Here is a 16,026-nt window from a genome sequence, read left to right as displayed (position 1 = left end):
CCCATACTGAAATCCAAGATGGCTGAATCGTGAATTTGGCAGATTGGAACACCTAGTGGTGTATTCATCTTGGATACAACACTGTACCCAAGTTGAATACACCACTAGGTGTTCCAATCTGCAAAATTCACGATTCAGCCATCTTGGATTTTAGTATGGGAGCTACGCTACGCCAGCTTTAAAAAATCAGAAAGTTTGTGTACAAGACACGCCTACAAGGTAGACGGTGGATTTTTCCACCGTAACTAAGCGACTGTGTTTTGTACATTGAAGACATTTTCTTGTCGGTTCAGCTTTCTTTTGAATATAAAGTTGGCCTTGAAAAGAACTGATTCATTTTTAATAAAGCACCTTCCTTATCACAAACAGCGGCAAAACCAAATGAGAATCTTAAGAGAAAGTTTCACTTGACTGCTAATGATGTCATTCATGTGAATTATTTTTTGCAGCGTCTCTCTCTCTCTGACACGCGCTCGTGATTCTGATACCGACGGAAAAATACTGCCGGAACATTTGCGCTTTGAACAAAAATCGTCTCGGCTTGTATAGAATGGTAGTCCTGAGAAGAACCGAAAAATTTCCAATACTGCGCCTTCCAACGCCAACCCCTCAATTTTGTGACTTAATTGTCTTGATTTACAAGAAAATTGTGGCTTGAGAGCTATTTCCACTGATTGCCAGTCGAGGGTACATTAAATGCCACCGTTGCAGAAATGCACTCCACGCGCTGCTGCCACGACCGCAACGGCCAGCATGAATGAGTCCGAAGATTGACACACTACTCATCATGCTGCCACTGGAGAGTTCCATTGACCTTCCCTTTGATTTGTTTTAACGCAAATAGTTAGTTCAACCTGTTCAGGGGTGTTCTCTAAGATACCCTGTGCCGCTTAGGTTTCGGGAGATATCGATGAGAAGGCAAATGTCACCGTATGCAGTGACTTTTTTAGCGACAAAATCATCTTGTTCCGTAGACATGAGTGTTTCATTTCTTCCGCAGAACGGATGGGTTGTGGGGCTGAAACTTTTTCTCTCCTGAGCTTTGGAATATATGCAGCACAAGACTGCTGTTTTTCAAAGTGAATTCGCGTGGCGCGCAGATGTTTTCTACTGATTATTATTATTTATCAGACGCAATATTGTCACTACGTTTATTCCGTACATCAAGAAGTGTTCGTCTTCATCTTCGGCTGATACAGCATAGATTTAGTAGATTTGAATATTGTTAAAGCCTTGTGAACCGGTTGATGGAAGAAGAGTGATTCCCTGATCACCGTTTCCTTGTTACCCCAGAATTCTGCAAGCAGCTTTTCGCTTTCACTTATTTCTTCGAGGCCATGACGCTCACTATCATAGTTAAGCTTTAGAACGATTATACGCCAAAATTGTTCTGAAAAAAAAACTGATATCTCGCCAATTTTGATAAACCTTGGAAAATGTTCCGAAAGAATTCTTGGAGAAATTTTTGAAGAAATTACTGAAGGTATTCGTGTAAAGTTTTCTAAGGAATTCTTATCGGAGTTCCAGAAATAATTTCATAAGGAAACCCTAGAATAAATTTAGGAATGTCTTCGAAAATCCCATTAGAAATTCCATTAAGACTTCCTTCAGAAGATGCTTCAGGAGTTGCTCAAAAAAAAAATTCCTGAGAAGATCCATGAAGTACGTCATGCGGAAACTTGGTATTTTGACCCCCCTCCTTCCCCCTTCGTCGCACTTTTTGTATGAAACGTATAACATTTTTGTATGACTCCTCACGCTGATCGGAACTCCCTCCCCCTAGCAGCGTGACGTACTTTGTGGACGGCCCCCTCAGGAAATTTCTCCGAAATATTATATCGATAATTACCACAAATTCTTTTGGGAATTCCTCCATGTATTCAATCCAGGAAAATAATCAGGTCATTCCCCCAGGTAACATAGGTGTGCGTCACAGCGCTACGCCGCCGCCACCGAAAGTTTTTGGCATCCTACTGTCGTCGACGTTTCTGCACACTGCTGTTCAAACTCTATAACGTCGCTGATCTTTAATTTTCCACGCTGGTTCGAATTTGTAGAAGTCCGAAGAATTTTCTGTGCAAAATTCCAAGAGTATCAAGTGTAACTTTCGTAAAATTTGCCGATTGGTATCCATTAAACTATCCATTGAAATCCGTTGATTTTTTTGAAAACTGTAGCTCTGACAGGGTGGGTAAAGCGGACAGGGGTCCCGTTTGAGCTAAATCGTAACAAATTGTGCACTCAATCAAGTGTATATTACTGCTTATTTCAAATTATGAAAACAACATGTTTTACTACATTCAAATAATGAAAACTATTCTCTTTATCAATGATCCATTGTAAACTATGACTGAAATGCATTGGTGATGTAATTTTTGATGTGCACTATTTAAGCTTTCAAAACAGAAATCGGCAAAACTAATACGCATGATCCTTGAGGACCTCAAACATAGTTCATTCAAAGATTCTGTACGGGTTGAATGATGATGTATCTGGTGGTAAAACGGATACGTTCTGATGTGAGTAGTATGGACCATATGAAGTACTTATATTTTTTTCACTGAAATTTTAATTTGAAAAGTTTGTTTTGTTTACCTCCGAAAACGCCAAGCTTTTATTAGGAATTTTTAATATTCATTGATGTAACATGCTTTTTAGTGTAATCATTGGTAGCTACTAATATAGCGATTATGATCAATCATTTTTTGTTACAAGAGGCAAATTTTATAGATGCTTAACCTATGCACACAGTTCATCAATTAAATTCATTGTTTTAAGCTTAACATATCCGTTTTACCCACACTAGAGGGTCTTGTTTCCCGGACTAGAAAAAATCCCGGGATTCGGGATTTAATTTTTCGTTATCCCGGGATGTCCCGGGATCCCGGGATAAAAATAAAAAATAATTGCAAACTCCAATTTCAAATATTTATTGAATTCATGTAAATGGAAAATGTGTTTCAGTTTGATTCACGAATGAATTCTCACTTGTCTACGCGTTTGAAATACGATTTCAGAAATATTAGTGCATTGATGCTTGAATCCGACAATGAAGACCTCTTTTTACTGCAGATGTTTCCAGAATCAGAGAACACCCGCTCGCTGTCAATCGAAGTGGGTTTAATTGTCTTCAAAGCCATGAAAACCATATCAAGACTTGATGTTAGTTCTCCAGTTATCTCAAACAGAGCAAGCTCCTTATTGATAACATTATCCAGACTAGGTGTTTTTCGTTGTTGAGGATTGGACGTCTCAGCCTGTTTCTGGATCATAGCTTCCAACTCTTCTTTGAGCGATGCTGCCTGGTTTCCGTCAGGTTCAGAAGATGATGTGTGGATCGAAAGGGTATCCGATGGAGCATTGTGAACCGTCCGCACTCATCTTTAACCAACTTAATCAGCTGGTGACGGGAAGCCATCGGTAGCTCAGCAGAATTCGAAAATGAACTTCCCCCACTTTGAAGTCATCTCATAAGCGAGACAAGCTTGATGTTTCGGCGCTTATTATTATTATTAAAATCTTTATTAAAGAGGTTTTTAGCCCAAGGCTAGTTCACCTCCGATTTTGTTTCGGCGCTCATTTATCCGTTTCAGAATTGCCTCGTGCAATTTCGAGGCGAATGGGTTTTGCTGGCTGTTCAGTTTAGATAGCAAAAAGTCTAGGCTAGCTTCAGCCGTCAATAGCGTTGCGTCACGACGCCCCAGGGCCTCCGATACCAGCCTAACTGGCTGAAGAGCGTCAAATAGGGATTTCATCAGGTCCAGTTCATTTTTGGTTATGTACGTACCTTTATCCTTATCGAGTTCTGTGAGCGCTTCCACAACACTATCGTGAAGTTTTATGTAGCGCTCCAGCATTTTTTCAATGCTATTCCATCGAGTTTTTACATCTAGAAGGAGTTGAAGTTGTTTCCCAAACCGTTTTTCAACCTTTCTCTGAAGCACTGAGTTCTTTACTGGCGAACGGCGGAACATTCGAACAATGTTTCGGATCCGTTTGAGTGTTTCTCCAAATTCAGTTTTTTGCAATCCTGATTTAAATTTAAGAATTAATTGGGAAAATCAAAATAATATGAGTTAAGATATTACCGAATGTGAATGAATTGTCTTCGTCATCTGATTCGTCAGTGTCATCGTTGTCGTTAAACTCATCGTCGTCATCATCATCTGAAAATTCTGATTCCGACAAGGTCGTCTTCGCTGTCCTAGACGAGGACTTGGGGGCACTTCGATAAAGAACGTCCTGAACAGCGAGGTGCAGACCATGATTGTAGCACAACTGATGGAAATAAGGAACCATCTTTCCAAATTTCACCATAACCGAGGCGCCATCCGATGTAACTGCAGCTACGGAATTATCTTGTGACGTGACGTGACGTCATGCTCCACTACCTACACTGAAAATAATCTACACGCTTGTTCTATGTTCTTTTCCACGTAGATCTAACGTGTAATAATATCCGCCATTTTCATCGATGATCCACGTCGATTTCAATATTCCTTCTCATGTGTATCTAACGTGTCTTATTATTTTTCATTTTCACTTGCAATCCACGTTAAACTCATCATAAATTTGATTGAATCTGCACCACTTGCCGATCCTATTCAATATAACGGCTTTGAACATCGTTTCCTATTGGTTTAATATATTGAACCCTTTTGTGAAGTAGAAAAAGAAAAACCTTGTGATGTCACTGCATCAGACTAATGTTCAGAATTGACCGGACAGGAGCGTCGACGCAAATTATTTTACTAGAAAGGTAAGTTTTATGTCAGATTTTTTCCTGCATTCTTATGGATTATGTTCGAATTTGTAGGTATTTAAGTACACCTAACACGAGTGATTGCAGCCATTCGGATATACCAGAACGGTCCCGAGGAGAATGTCATGCTTCCTGAAAAAGATTCTGTGCAGGATTTGCAGCAATTTTTTTTGCTGTTTCTGCCTCAATACACAATAATTACTTTTGCATACGTTTTAACAGTTTTTCGGTGGGAAAACTGACACAACGTAGGCAAACGTAGGTATATCCATTGTGCGGGACTCTTAAGGTATTCGTCAGATTCATGCAAAAATAAATAAATAAATAAATAAATAATGGAAGCTAGCTAATTCTAACATGTGTTTTATTTGTATTCGTACTGCTCACATATTGCTTACATTTAGGAGCTAATAAAAAAACGAGCACCCTTCCAGACGTTTCCTACAAAAAGAATTCATAAAGATTTAACGTGTTTTTCATTTTTATTCTTTATGTTCTACAAATGCATCAAATGTTTAGTTTTTTGACATTTGACACTGGAATCACACGTTAATGTCCCATGAACTACAACTAGTGAAAATTCTCGTGTGGAACCAGTAGTATGGGCGTGTATAATGTTTTCAGTGTAATGTGCGAATCTAGTGCATACACATTAGGCAGACCACAAACAACGGCAATATTGTCATTACTTTTCCCAATATTTTCATAAAACTTTTCTTCAGCTGATGTGTCCGCAAGCGGCCTTGCGAATCGCAGGCTATCGAACAAAAAATCAAATTTTCCTTGAAAAAATAATCAAAATCTTAATTGTTATCGCTTTGAGTAAATTTTATTAAATCATTTTATTGAACAATATTGGTCTTTAAATCTAAGAATGACTAATGACAAGCCACATAGCCTATCTCGACACTAACTGTACGTAAAGTTTATATTTTCGCTCCAAAAACAAAAAAGAAGCAATCAATCGATGAATGTTCGACAAATTGAGAAGATATCGTGTGTACTTGTTGTATGAGCAACCATATGAAACCCTATCGAATAGAAAATGAAAGTCGAAATGCTAACATACCAGAAACGGTGCAATTAAGCAAAACATAATTAAATTTAGCTTGAATAGTTTTAATATCATGAATATTTTTTATTGTCGAGCAATCCCGGGATTCAAGCGAAAATATCCCGGGATCCGGGATGCATCACATCCCGGGATATCCCGGGATTTTTGTCCCGGGATTTCCCGAGTAAGACCCTCTAACCCACACGCTATGTCCAGTGAAAATTTAGCAAAAAAAATCCATAGAGAAAAATTGCCAAGCTTTAAAAATGGAAAGAATAATTTCTGTGAAAATTTCAAAGAATCTCTCGTTGAATTGTTAGAAAATTTCGTGGAAATTCCTATGAAAACTACAAAGACTTTCCTGCAGATATTCTTTTCTGTCAAAATTCGAAAAAAAATATTGGTGAATGAATTTACTTGGAAATTACAAAAAAAATCTTAACAATATTTCTTTGGAAATTCTAAAGATCTTCCCTTTCGATCAACTTCCTTCCATCTTCCTTTAGATCAACTTCCGAGTAATACTAAAGTAGTTTAGTGAGGGATGGAGGAGTGATTTCTGGAAGAATTCTTAAGGGAATCTTTCAACTATTTAAAAAAACCCAAAGGATTTTTTTAACAGATTTCCGTTAGAATGGTTCTTTTGAAAATTCCGAAGTAATTTTGTAAGGAGTTTCCATCAAAGGTCTAATTTAATTTCTGGAAGAATTGCTAAAGAAATTTTCAAAAGATTTCCCAGAGGAATTTCTGAAGAAATTCCAATAGAACTCCTAGAATTTATCTTGGAATATCATTAAATTATTGCTGAAACCAATTTTCGGAATAACTTTTGAAGGAATTTCTTAAGCAATTCTTAAAACATTTTTCATAGGTACAATTCCTAAAGGAATTTATTTAACTATTTCCGAAGCAATATCGGCAAACATTCTGATAAAATTTCTAAAAAAATTGTAAAGGAATTTCCAAAGTAACCTTGAATGGAAATTTCGATGAAATTCGAATTTCCAAAGAAATTCTTAGAGAAATTAAAGAATGTAGGAAATTCCTTCAGGAGTTCCTTTGGAAATCTCCTTAGTAGATTTTCTGGAAAGTCCTGAAGAAATTTCGTCTAAAAGTTTTGGAAGGAATTCGTGGAGGCAATCACGAAGGATTTACTGAAGGAATTTCTGAGTGAATTGAATTTCGGATGCGTGGAGAATATAGTTATACTGAAACAGCCATCCAAAATTTAGTTATCTGTTATTTGAAAATAACAGTGTAAAGCTATGAATTAAATTACATAATTGCCATTCAAAATAATAAGCTGAATAATAAAGAGTGGTAACGGCAGGGACTTTCACTCTGTTGGCCTAAGTTTGATTCCCATGTCGATTTTTCTGCAAGAGAAGCAAGCTCCACATCCATTGTCTCATCATTGTCTCATCATACGTAGGGGGCTTAGCTCGGTGGGTAGAAGTTGATTGGGTAGATGCTCTATAACGAAGCGGTGGTACACCAATATTTAAATGATTCGATCTTCGCATGGCGCTAACTCCTCTTCGACTGCAGTGTCACAATCGCCTACATCGCGGAGTATTGTTTCATCAAGCGTATTCTCATCGTCAAAAGATTCGTAATTTGCCCGGGAAAATCCTCCTCAGAGTGGTGTCGTAACCAAACAAATTATCCGCGGGAAACCTGCATCGGAAGCCAATAATTGGAAGGCATGCATACGATTTCAAAAATGAGCACTGAATGATATTTTTTCGACACGTGAGGTTCAACACTGGCATCCATCTCAGCTCACTGCGATTAAATAACAAATTTGTGCACAACTACTTTATTAAGCATGCTCATAACTTGCCTACTGCGATTGTTTTCCAACTATTCTAACATTGTTTATTATTTTGAATTGAAATTATGTAATCTAGTTATTTTATTGTTCCATATATTAATACCAGGCTTGTAAAATGTCATCTGCATGTCATTTGACTAATTTGTTCATAACTTTCTTTAGAAGCCAAATTTATTCCATAATTTTGAATGTACTCATAACGCTTGAGTAGGGCTAAATTTTTGTCCAAGGGTACTGGTAATGCGGAGCCCAAAAGAAATTCACGGAATTGATTGATGGACGAAGGGTATTTCGGAAAACGGAGTCGAGTAAAAAGGTACACGCGTTTCTTACAAACTTCAAACTGTAACTGAACTATATTGAACAAAGTAAATTAATTCAATAGAAATATGTAGGTTGAGTTTCATCTAGACAGGTAGCACAAGCTTTCCCACGTAGGGTGGTCCTTGAATATGGTGGCAACATAATCCGCCCACCAAATTACTTGCAGTAATTTAAATCACACGACGATAGGGAAACATATTCATCGCTATCCAAAGGAAACCGACGAAGCTTTCTGATGTCGCGGCGAAATATACCATTCGCCGGTTTTACAGATACAACTCTTACTAACCCATCCGCGCCGGAAAAGACGCTGAGGACACGGCCTAACGGCCATTGGTGGGGCTCATCTTTTTCTCCTACAAGTAATACAAAATCACCTACTGCAACGTTCACTGATGATTTCTGCCATTTTCTCAGTTGCTGTAGAGAGGTCACGTATTCACTTTGCCAACGTACTCTGAACTCTTGCGCCATACGTTGTACAAAGTTCCATCTTGTTAATGATCCTATTTGATGTTCTAGCAGACTTATCTCCGGTAGTGCGTTTAGGGGGCGCCCAATCAAAAAATGAGCAGGTGTTAGTGGTTGAGGATCTTTTGGATCATTTGAAATTATGGAGATTGGACGAGAGTTCATGCAGGCAGAAATTTGAGCAAGAAGAGTACTCAGCTCCTCAAATGTATAGTTGTGATTGCTTCCGATTTTGCCAAGAAAGCTTTTCGCAACCTTTATTCCTGCTTCCCATAAGCCTCCATGATGAGGTGAACGGGCCGGAATGAACATCCACTGCACTTGTTTATCTGTTAGGAAGTCATGCACGTCGGCGCTGTGTTCGTTGTCTTCAATTTGACGGTACATACCTCGGAGTATTTTCGCTGCTGATCGTAGGTTTGTTGCGTTGTCAGAATACATTTTGCAGGGCACTCCATATCGACTGACAAACCGGGTAAACGCCGCCAGAAAAGCTGATGCACTAAGATCTGAGACCGCCTCAAGGTGCACCGCCTTTGTTCCGAGACACACAAACAACGCAATGTAACCCTTGGAAGGTACAGCAGCGCGGGTTTTTCGTCCAATAATATTCACAGGTCCCGCATAGTCAACCCCTGTTGTTACGAATGGAGGTTGAGGCTTTAAGTGATCCGCCGGTAACTGTCCCATTTGCTGGATCATTCGCGTTGGTCTGGATCTGTTGCACATAACACAATCGCGGCATACTTTACGAGAGGCACTACATCCCCGCAGAATCCAGTAGCGCTTCCGAGAGGATGCCAACAGCAACTGAGGCCCACAATGAAACTGTTCGTGATGCTCGTTAACGAGAATGAGCGATGTCAAAATCGAGTGTCGAGGAAGCAATATTTGATGCGTAGAATCGTAACTTAACTCAGCGTGTTGGAGTCGACCGCCCACCCTAACTAATCCGTTTTCGTCCAAAAAGGGACGGAGCTGATGTAATGAACTGCTTCGCTGAACTTCCAGGTTTCTCTGCAACCGACTGATTTCATTCGGAAAATGCTTGCTCTGTATATGTTGTAGATACTTCCGAAGCGCAAATTCGACTTCGACCGGAGAAAGTCTGTCATTATCACGGAACTCAGGGTGAGAGAAACGTAATATGCGGGCGGTGATTCGGAGAAGAAGCTTAAGATTCGGGTAATATCTAATCATCAGCCCTTCTAGAAATGTATTGTCGTACACAGTAAGACACACTAGTGCAGTGTTACTCTGCTCTCTCGAAATTTGTCGTTGTTCACTGCAATCAACATCGGTGTTCAATGAGAAAGCGATATCAGATACTTGTGGATTCCAGGCAGGGCCGAACCACCAGAGGACATTTTTTTGTAATTGACCTGGAAATGTCCCTCGGGAAATCAAATCTGCAGGATTGTCGGCGGTTCCAACATGATACCAGTTAATCGATGGCAGATGTGTACAAATCTCTGCCACACGATTGGCGACAAAAGTTTTCCACTTTGATGCGCCTCCAGCTAGCCACGCCAATACAACTCTAGAGTCAGAAAATGCTCGGATCTCGTGAAATGTCGTATCGAGAAGAGCAGCTTACATTAGTCATCAGACGCGCGAGAATAACAGCAGCGCACAACTCTAGCCGAGGTATTGTTGATCTGCCATTACCGATGGGTGCCAGTTTAGATTTGGCACACAGAAGATGAGAAGAGTAATTTCCATAGACGTCCAAAGCGCGTATGTAGATGCAAGCGCCCATTGCCACATCGGATGCGTCGCAGTAGCCGTGCAGGTAGAGACGAGACCAATTTCGCATGCTGATTACTCTTCGTGGGATCTGAAATGTATTGAGAAGTGGGAAACTTTGCACCAAATCAAACCATTCTTTAGATAACTCACCGGGGGGGATAGAGTCCCAGTCCACCTTCAGCTCCCACATCCGCTGCATCACAATTTTTGCTTTAACGACCACAGGAGCAATTAGGCCTAGTGGATCGTACAAACTAGCGATTTGTGATAATATGCTGCGTTTTGTGGGCTGAAGGATCTCATTGCGATGATAAGCGTAGTGGATCTCGTCACTGCACGGCTGCCATTGCATTCCGAGGGTCTTGATAATGCTGCTATCGTCCTCTTCAATCGGAATCTTCACCTCGAGGTCAGTATCCGGAACTCCTTCCAATACGACGGCACTGTTCGAGGCCCATTTCCTAAGATGAAATCCACCCGCAGCAAAGTTTCCGTCAATTGTTCTCTCAGTTCCTTAGCTTCTTCTTCAGTTGATGCCCCAGTAAGAACATCGTCGATGTATATTCCTTTCATAGCCTTTTCTACTGCCACCGGAAACTGTTGCCTGTGTGACTCCAGTAATTGCTGAACGCATTTCGTTGCCAAATAGGATGCGCTTTTGGTACCGAATGTCACTGTATTTAGACGGTATTCCATAATAGGTTCATCCCTTTTCCACCTCCATAAAATTTTAAGAAAATCCCGATTAAGCTCATTCAACCACACCATTCGGTACATTTGCTTCGCGTCACCCATGAGAACGATGGGGGGGATGCGAAACCGCAGCAGGATATTGATTAGCGAATCTTGAATAACAGGTCCGCACATTAGAATGTCATTTAATGATTGACCACTGGTAGTTTTAGAAGATGCATCAAAAACCACCCGACATTTGGTGGTAGTGCTGGTGCTTTTAATAACACAATGATGAGGCAAATACACAGATTTGTTTGCTGCATTTTTACCAATAGCGAGAGACATATGTCCGAGCGCAACGTACTCTCGCATGAACGCATGATACTCAGCCTTGAGTTCAGGATTGCGGTCAAGCTTTCGCTCGATATAGTGGAGTCGCCTCTCTGCTATTTGTCGAGACTCACCTAGCTTTTGTGGATCCAGCAAAAAAGGGAGCCTGACAACAAATTTTCCCGATTTGTCTCGGGTGGTGTGCTCAACAAAATGTTGCTCACAAAGCTGTTCTTCTTCGGAGAGATAGCTGGATGGAGGACTATACTGTTCAAGTTCCCAAAATTTTCGAAGCCGTCGTGATAACTCGTCCTCAGATGAAACGATTAGGCATGTTGACGTGTGCGTTGAGATCGATTTTTGATCTTTATAACGGCCCGCAACTATCCAACCGAGTTTAGTGTTCTGCAGTATTGGTAGGCTCTCATCAGCACTGAGATTCATTTTACCAGGCTCAAGCAGTTGGAAAAATAATTCAGTGCCTAACAGTACGTCGATTTTGCCGGGAAGATGGAATAGGGGATCGGCAAGGTGTAATGATTCTGGAATCGGCCACTCGTGGATAGGAGCTGGTTTGCATGGAAGTGTATTGGTAATTTTCTCTAGAACCAGGCAGGCCACGGCAGTACGATAATTTGTGAAACGTGACGATATAACAATTTCGGTATACTTATCGGAACGAGTTGGTGTCGATGATATTCCTTCTAGGGCCATGCTAGTAACGTTGGTTTTGAGGCCTAATTTGTTGCAAAAACTAGTGCTGATGAAGTTCACTTGAGATGCACTGTCAAGAACGGCACGGCAAGCGTAAGGCCGTCCCCGATGATCCAGAACATTGATGGCGACGGTGGCAAGAAGGACGTTAGATGCATCGATGCTGGATGGCTCTTCAATGGCAGAAATCAAAGTTTGTACTGGATTTGCTTGCATTTCGCTCGATGCAAATGAAGTAGAAAAGTGGAGCAAAGTGTGATGAGGTGAGTTACATTTGCGGCACATACCTGCTTTACAGCTTTCCCCAGTATGCGACTTTAAACAATTTTCACATAGTTTCAAACGATTAATATAAGCTAATCGATCATTAGGCTTCATGTGCAAAAACGTTCCACATTGGTACAGCAAATGTTGCTTCGAACATAGTTCGCAAAACGGAACATTAGTGGCAACATATGTACTTGCCCCTCTGGTTGCGGGTTTCGCAAATTGTTTGAGTGGTATGCTTGTTTTTGCTTTTGAAGATTGCATTGATTGCAGAGCAAAACTACGCGATTCAATGAAGCTTAGGAAGCATTGAAGTGTTATATCAACATCTGGCATTTCGGCAATTTTCTGGCACCACAGTTGTTTTGTTTCTGGATCTACCTTTTCGCAGAGGATGAACAAAAGCCAAGTATCTCGATCTTCCCTTCCCATGGCTTTGAGCGCCCGAATCACTTCATCCGAAACGTCATGCAGTGTACGTAAACCTTGTGCTGAAGATAACGTTAGGCTGTGTTGGGCAAGAAACCGATTTATGTGCTTATTAGCAATTTCGCGTGGCTTGTTATACCTCGATTTCAATTTTTCCAATGCCGTTTGATAATTAGCATCTTCAATTTTAAGGTGCGAGATTAACGAGGCCGCCTCACCATCCAAGTTTGTTTTAAGGAAGTACAACTTTTGACTGTCTTTGAGCGATACGTTCTGATGTACCATACTATCGAAAAGATCACTGAACGATTGCCATTCAAGATAGTCCCCACTAAAAGTGGGTAGATTCATTTGAGGAAGCCTGAGCTCTGAGAGTGGTATCGACGCTGCTGAGCGATTTGCAATGGACGATGAAGTAGAAGCACCGCCGGCAGCCATGTTCGTAGACATCATACGAATGAGTTGTGCTTGTTGTTCTGCGAGCTGCTTTATAATATCTTCCGAAGTTGTTTGTTGACCGTTAGTAGAAATTTCACGATTTTTAACTACCTTCATGATCTTCAGCAAACGGTTTTTCACTGAAATGTATTTTTCTTCGAACATTGCTTGGTGCACCACTGTTTCTTCGTACTTATCTTCCTCGACAGTAGCATCCATTATCTTCTTGTGAACAATGCAATAGATGGACCACACTTCACTTAAAGCATCTAACTCACTCTGTATGTCAATTTCTTCGACATCCTCTGGCTTAAGCTTTGTCACCACATCTTCAATTCTTTTTAGTCGCGGTTCTAGCGACTTACGCTCACGTATCAGCTTATCCATCTCTTCTAATATGCACCACAATTGTCCAAATCAGTCACCTTTCTTTTGGTTCACACTGTCCTTTGCACAAAGTAATACCGGCTGGTAAAAGCACTATGAAGCCAAGGTGGCTAAGATACGACCGGTTACGGGTACTTATGATCTCCAAGGACGCGATTTACTACGAATACTTTTCTTATCCGGCTATCGAAGGACCATATGGTAATGCGGAGCCCAAAAGAAATTCACGGAATTGATTGATGGACGAAGGGTATTTCGGAAAACGGAGTCGAGTAAAAAGGTACACGCGTTTCTTACAAACTTCAAACTGTAACTGAACTATATTGAACAAAGTAAATGAATTCAATAGAAATATGTAGGTTGAGTTTCATCTAGACAGGTAGCACAAGCTTTCCCACGTAGGGTGGTCCTTGAATATGGTGGCAACAGGTACATTGCTCTAAGTATAACATCTGAGGCTGGATAGTGAAAACTCTCCAAAATGTCACGTGTCATTTGACATAATGTCATTTGAATGACATTTTGCCTCCCACGCCCCAGATTACATAATTACAGCAAAGTCATGTTAGACAAAGTTGTAGGTCCATTTAGGCGCTATAAGTTCGTTATACAACATGAATTGATAGCTACCTTCTGAAAAAAGTTCTGCGAAAATTTTACGAACGAATGCAAACGACATTTTACAACACTAATACATTGCTTTTACTCTGTTATTGGTAAATTGTAAATAACAATGTTACTCAAATTTTGGATGGTTGTGTAAGGATAAAAATATTCTCCACAGGATGTATTCCTAAAAACAATTTCGAAGGCATTCCTATAGACGTTTCTTAAAGTATCTACAAGAATTCCTAAAGAAGTCCTGGGTACGTTAAAAATGCATGTTTTCTTCTGGTTGTCATTTTATGTGACGTTTACTCTTATCATGTATTATGCTTTCCCCAGAAACTAAAACTAATATGCCGACCAATGCTAATAGGGGCCCTCCTTAGCCGTGCGGTAAAACGCGCTGCTACAAAGCAAGACCATGCTGAGGGTGGCTGGGTTCGATTCCCGGTGTCGGTCTAGGCAATTTTCGGATTGGAAATTGTCTCGACTTCCCTGGGCATAAAAGTATCATCGTGCTAGCCTCATGATATACGAATGCAGAAATGGTAACCTGGCTTAGAAACCTCGCAGTTAATAACTGTGGAAGTGCTTAATGAACACTAAGCTGCGAGGCGGCTCTATCCCAGTGTGGGGATGTAATGCCAATAAGAAGAAGAAGAAGAAGAAGATGCCAACCAATGCTGGGTCTTGGCACCATCTTTGACATCAGCATATACGCGTGGCTTTAGTCGGAGCCAAACCCAACCTCTTCCTCAGAGGTCCCCGAAACCTGCTATATGGAAGGCGCTATCTCTTAAATGTGCCTGTAATTATCGTCTAGCAAAGCCATGTAGTTAGATACCAAAATTTGCATTATTCCGATCTGTTATCATGAAAGTAAACTTCACATAAAACGACAAGCAGACGAAACCCCCGGTTCCCATAGGGCGATCTGAGATTTTGAATTAGTACAGAATACTGAAAGAGTTTCCGCGTCCGATTGTCCCGGTTTTATCAAAATCGGGTTATTCTAGGCAAAGTTATGCTAATTTCAACAAAATTGTCCCTATATCGAAATCCTGTACGACGGCATTGGGTTACCTGTAAGTTCTTTTTGTCAGATCGACGGCATAAGCACGTATCATTGGATTATAGTAAGGGTTCGATCTCTTGTTTTTATTCTGACATACTTTGTTCTCAAATTTTTGGCCGACGGACTCACTCAGTGAAAATGTGAACCGTGAAAATGAACACGAAGCTGCGAGGCGATGATGTCCCAGTGCGGGATGTAACGTCAATAATAGTAATAATAATAAGAAGAAGATGTATGGAACTATAATTATCACAATCAAAGTAAAATCAAACGATAATGAATTCAGCATCCTAATACCTACATATTCCGATTTAGATTTTTGATCATTAAACCATAAACTGACAAGTTCAAAAACACACATAATCATAGAACCACAAACCGTAAATTATCCTCATAAAACAAACTTCCCCAAAAGAAACGATTTAACAAATCCATAAGCGGACCAGTAACGAGTAACGACTTCCCATCCCCACCAGCAGCGAACCAGCTTGAATCAAAACGAGTTTGAAGCGTTGGGTCGTATGGCGGAGAGAAAAACTGAAAGCCGCAACGCTAGCTCAGTCCACCTATCAAATCACGAAGCCGAGCGGAAGAAGCGAACGATAGAAAAAAAAGCGTTTTGATATAAATTATAACTGTATATTCACTGAGAAAAACGAGTTGAATGCGCTCTCAGATCGAGCACATGGGGTTTCTTCTGTACCTCCGGCTTAGGCCTTTCTTGCAATGCATCTTCAAACAAACTATAATCAACCACCTTGCTGCTAGAGGTTGGCCCTAGCAGGCGAAACAGTCAGCGGGGTGCATTTCTTCATCTGACGGGTGGTGTGGCGAGGGCCGGTGAGCTCTCCGCTGCATCTGTTCAACTGCTCCACAACACTCCACTTAAATATTTCGAGCTGTTCCAAAGA

The 16,026-nt window shown here is 40.6% G+C and overlaps 1 protein-coding gene across 1 annotated transcript; it reads right to left on the bottom strand.

Annotated features, from left to right (window-relative positions):
• Positions 1-10,593: 10,593 nt before the first annotated feature.
• LOC134209004 (uncharacterized) lies at positions 10,594-13,434 on the bottom strand. The gene has a single exon (XM_062684978.1). The coding sequence runs from the start codon at positions 13,432-13,434 to the stop codon at positions 10,594-10,596; it is 2,841 nt and encodes a 946-aa protein (XP_062540962.1).
• Positions 13,435-16,026: the final 2,592 nt, after the last annotated feature.

Source organism: Armigeres subalbatus, chromosome 2, assembly GCF_024139115.2.
Source record: "Armigeres subalbatus isolate Guangzhou_Male chromosome 2, GZ_Asu_2, whole genome shotgun sequence".
NCBI lineage: Eukaryota > Metazoa > Arthropoda > Insecta > Diptera > Culicidae > Armigeres > Armigeres subalbatus.
Note: the sequence above shows the minus strand (reverse complement) of the source record. Positions and strands in the feature narration are given on the sequence as shown.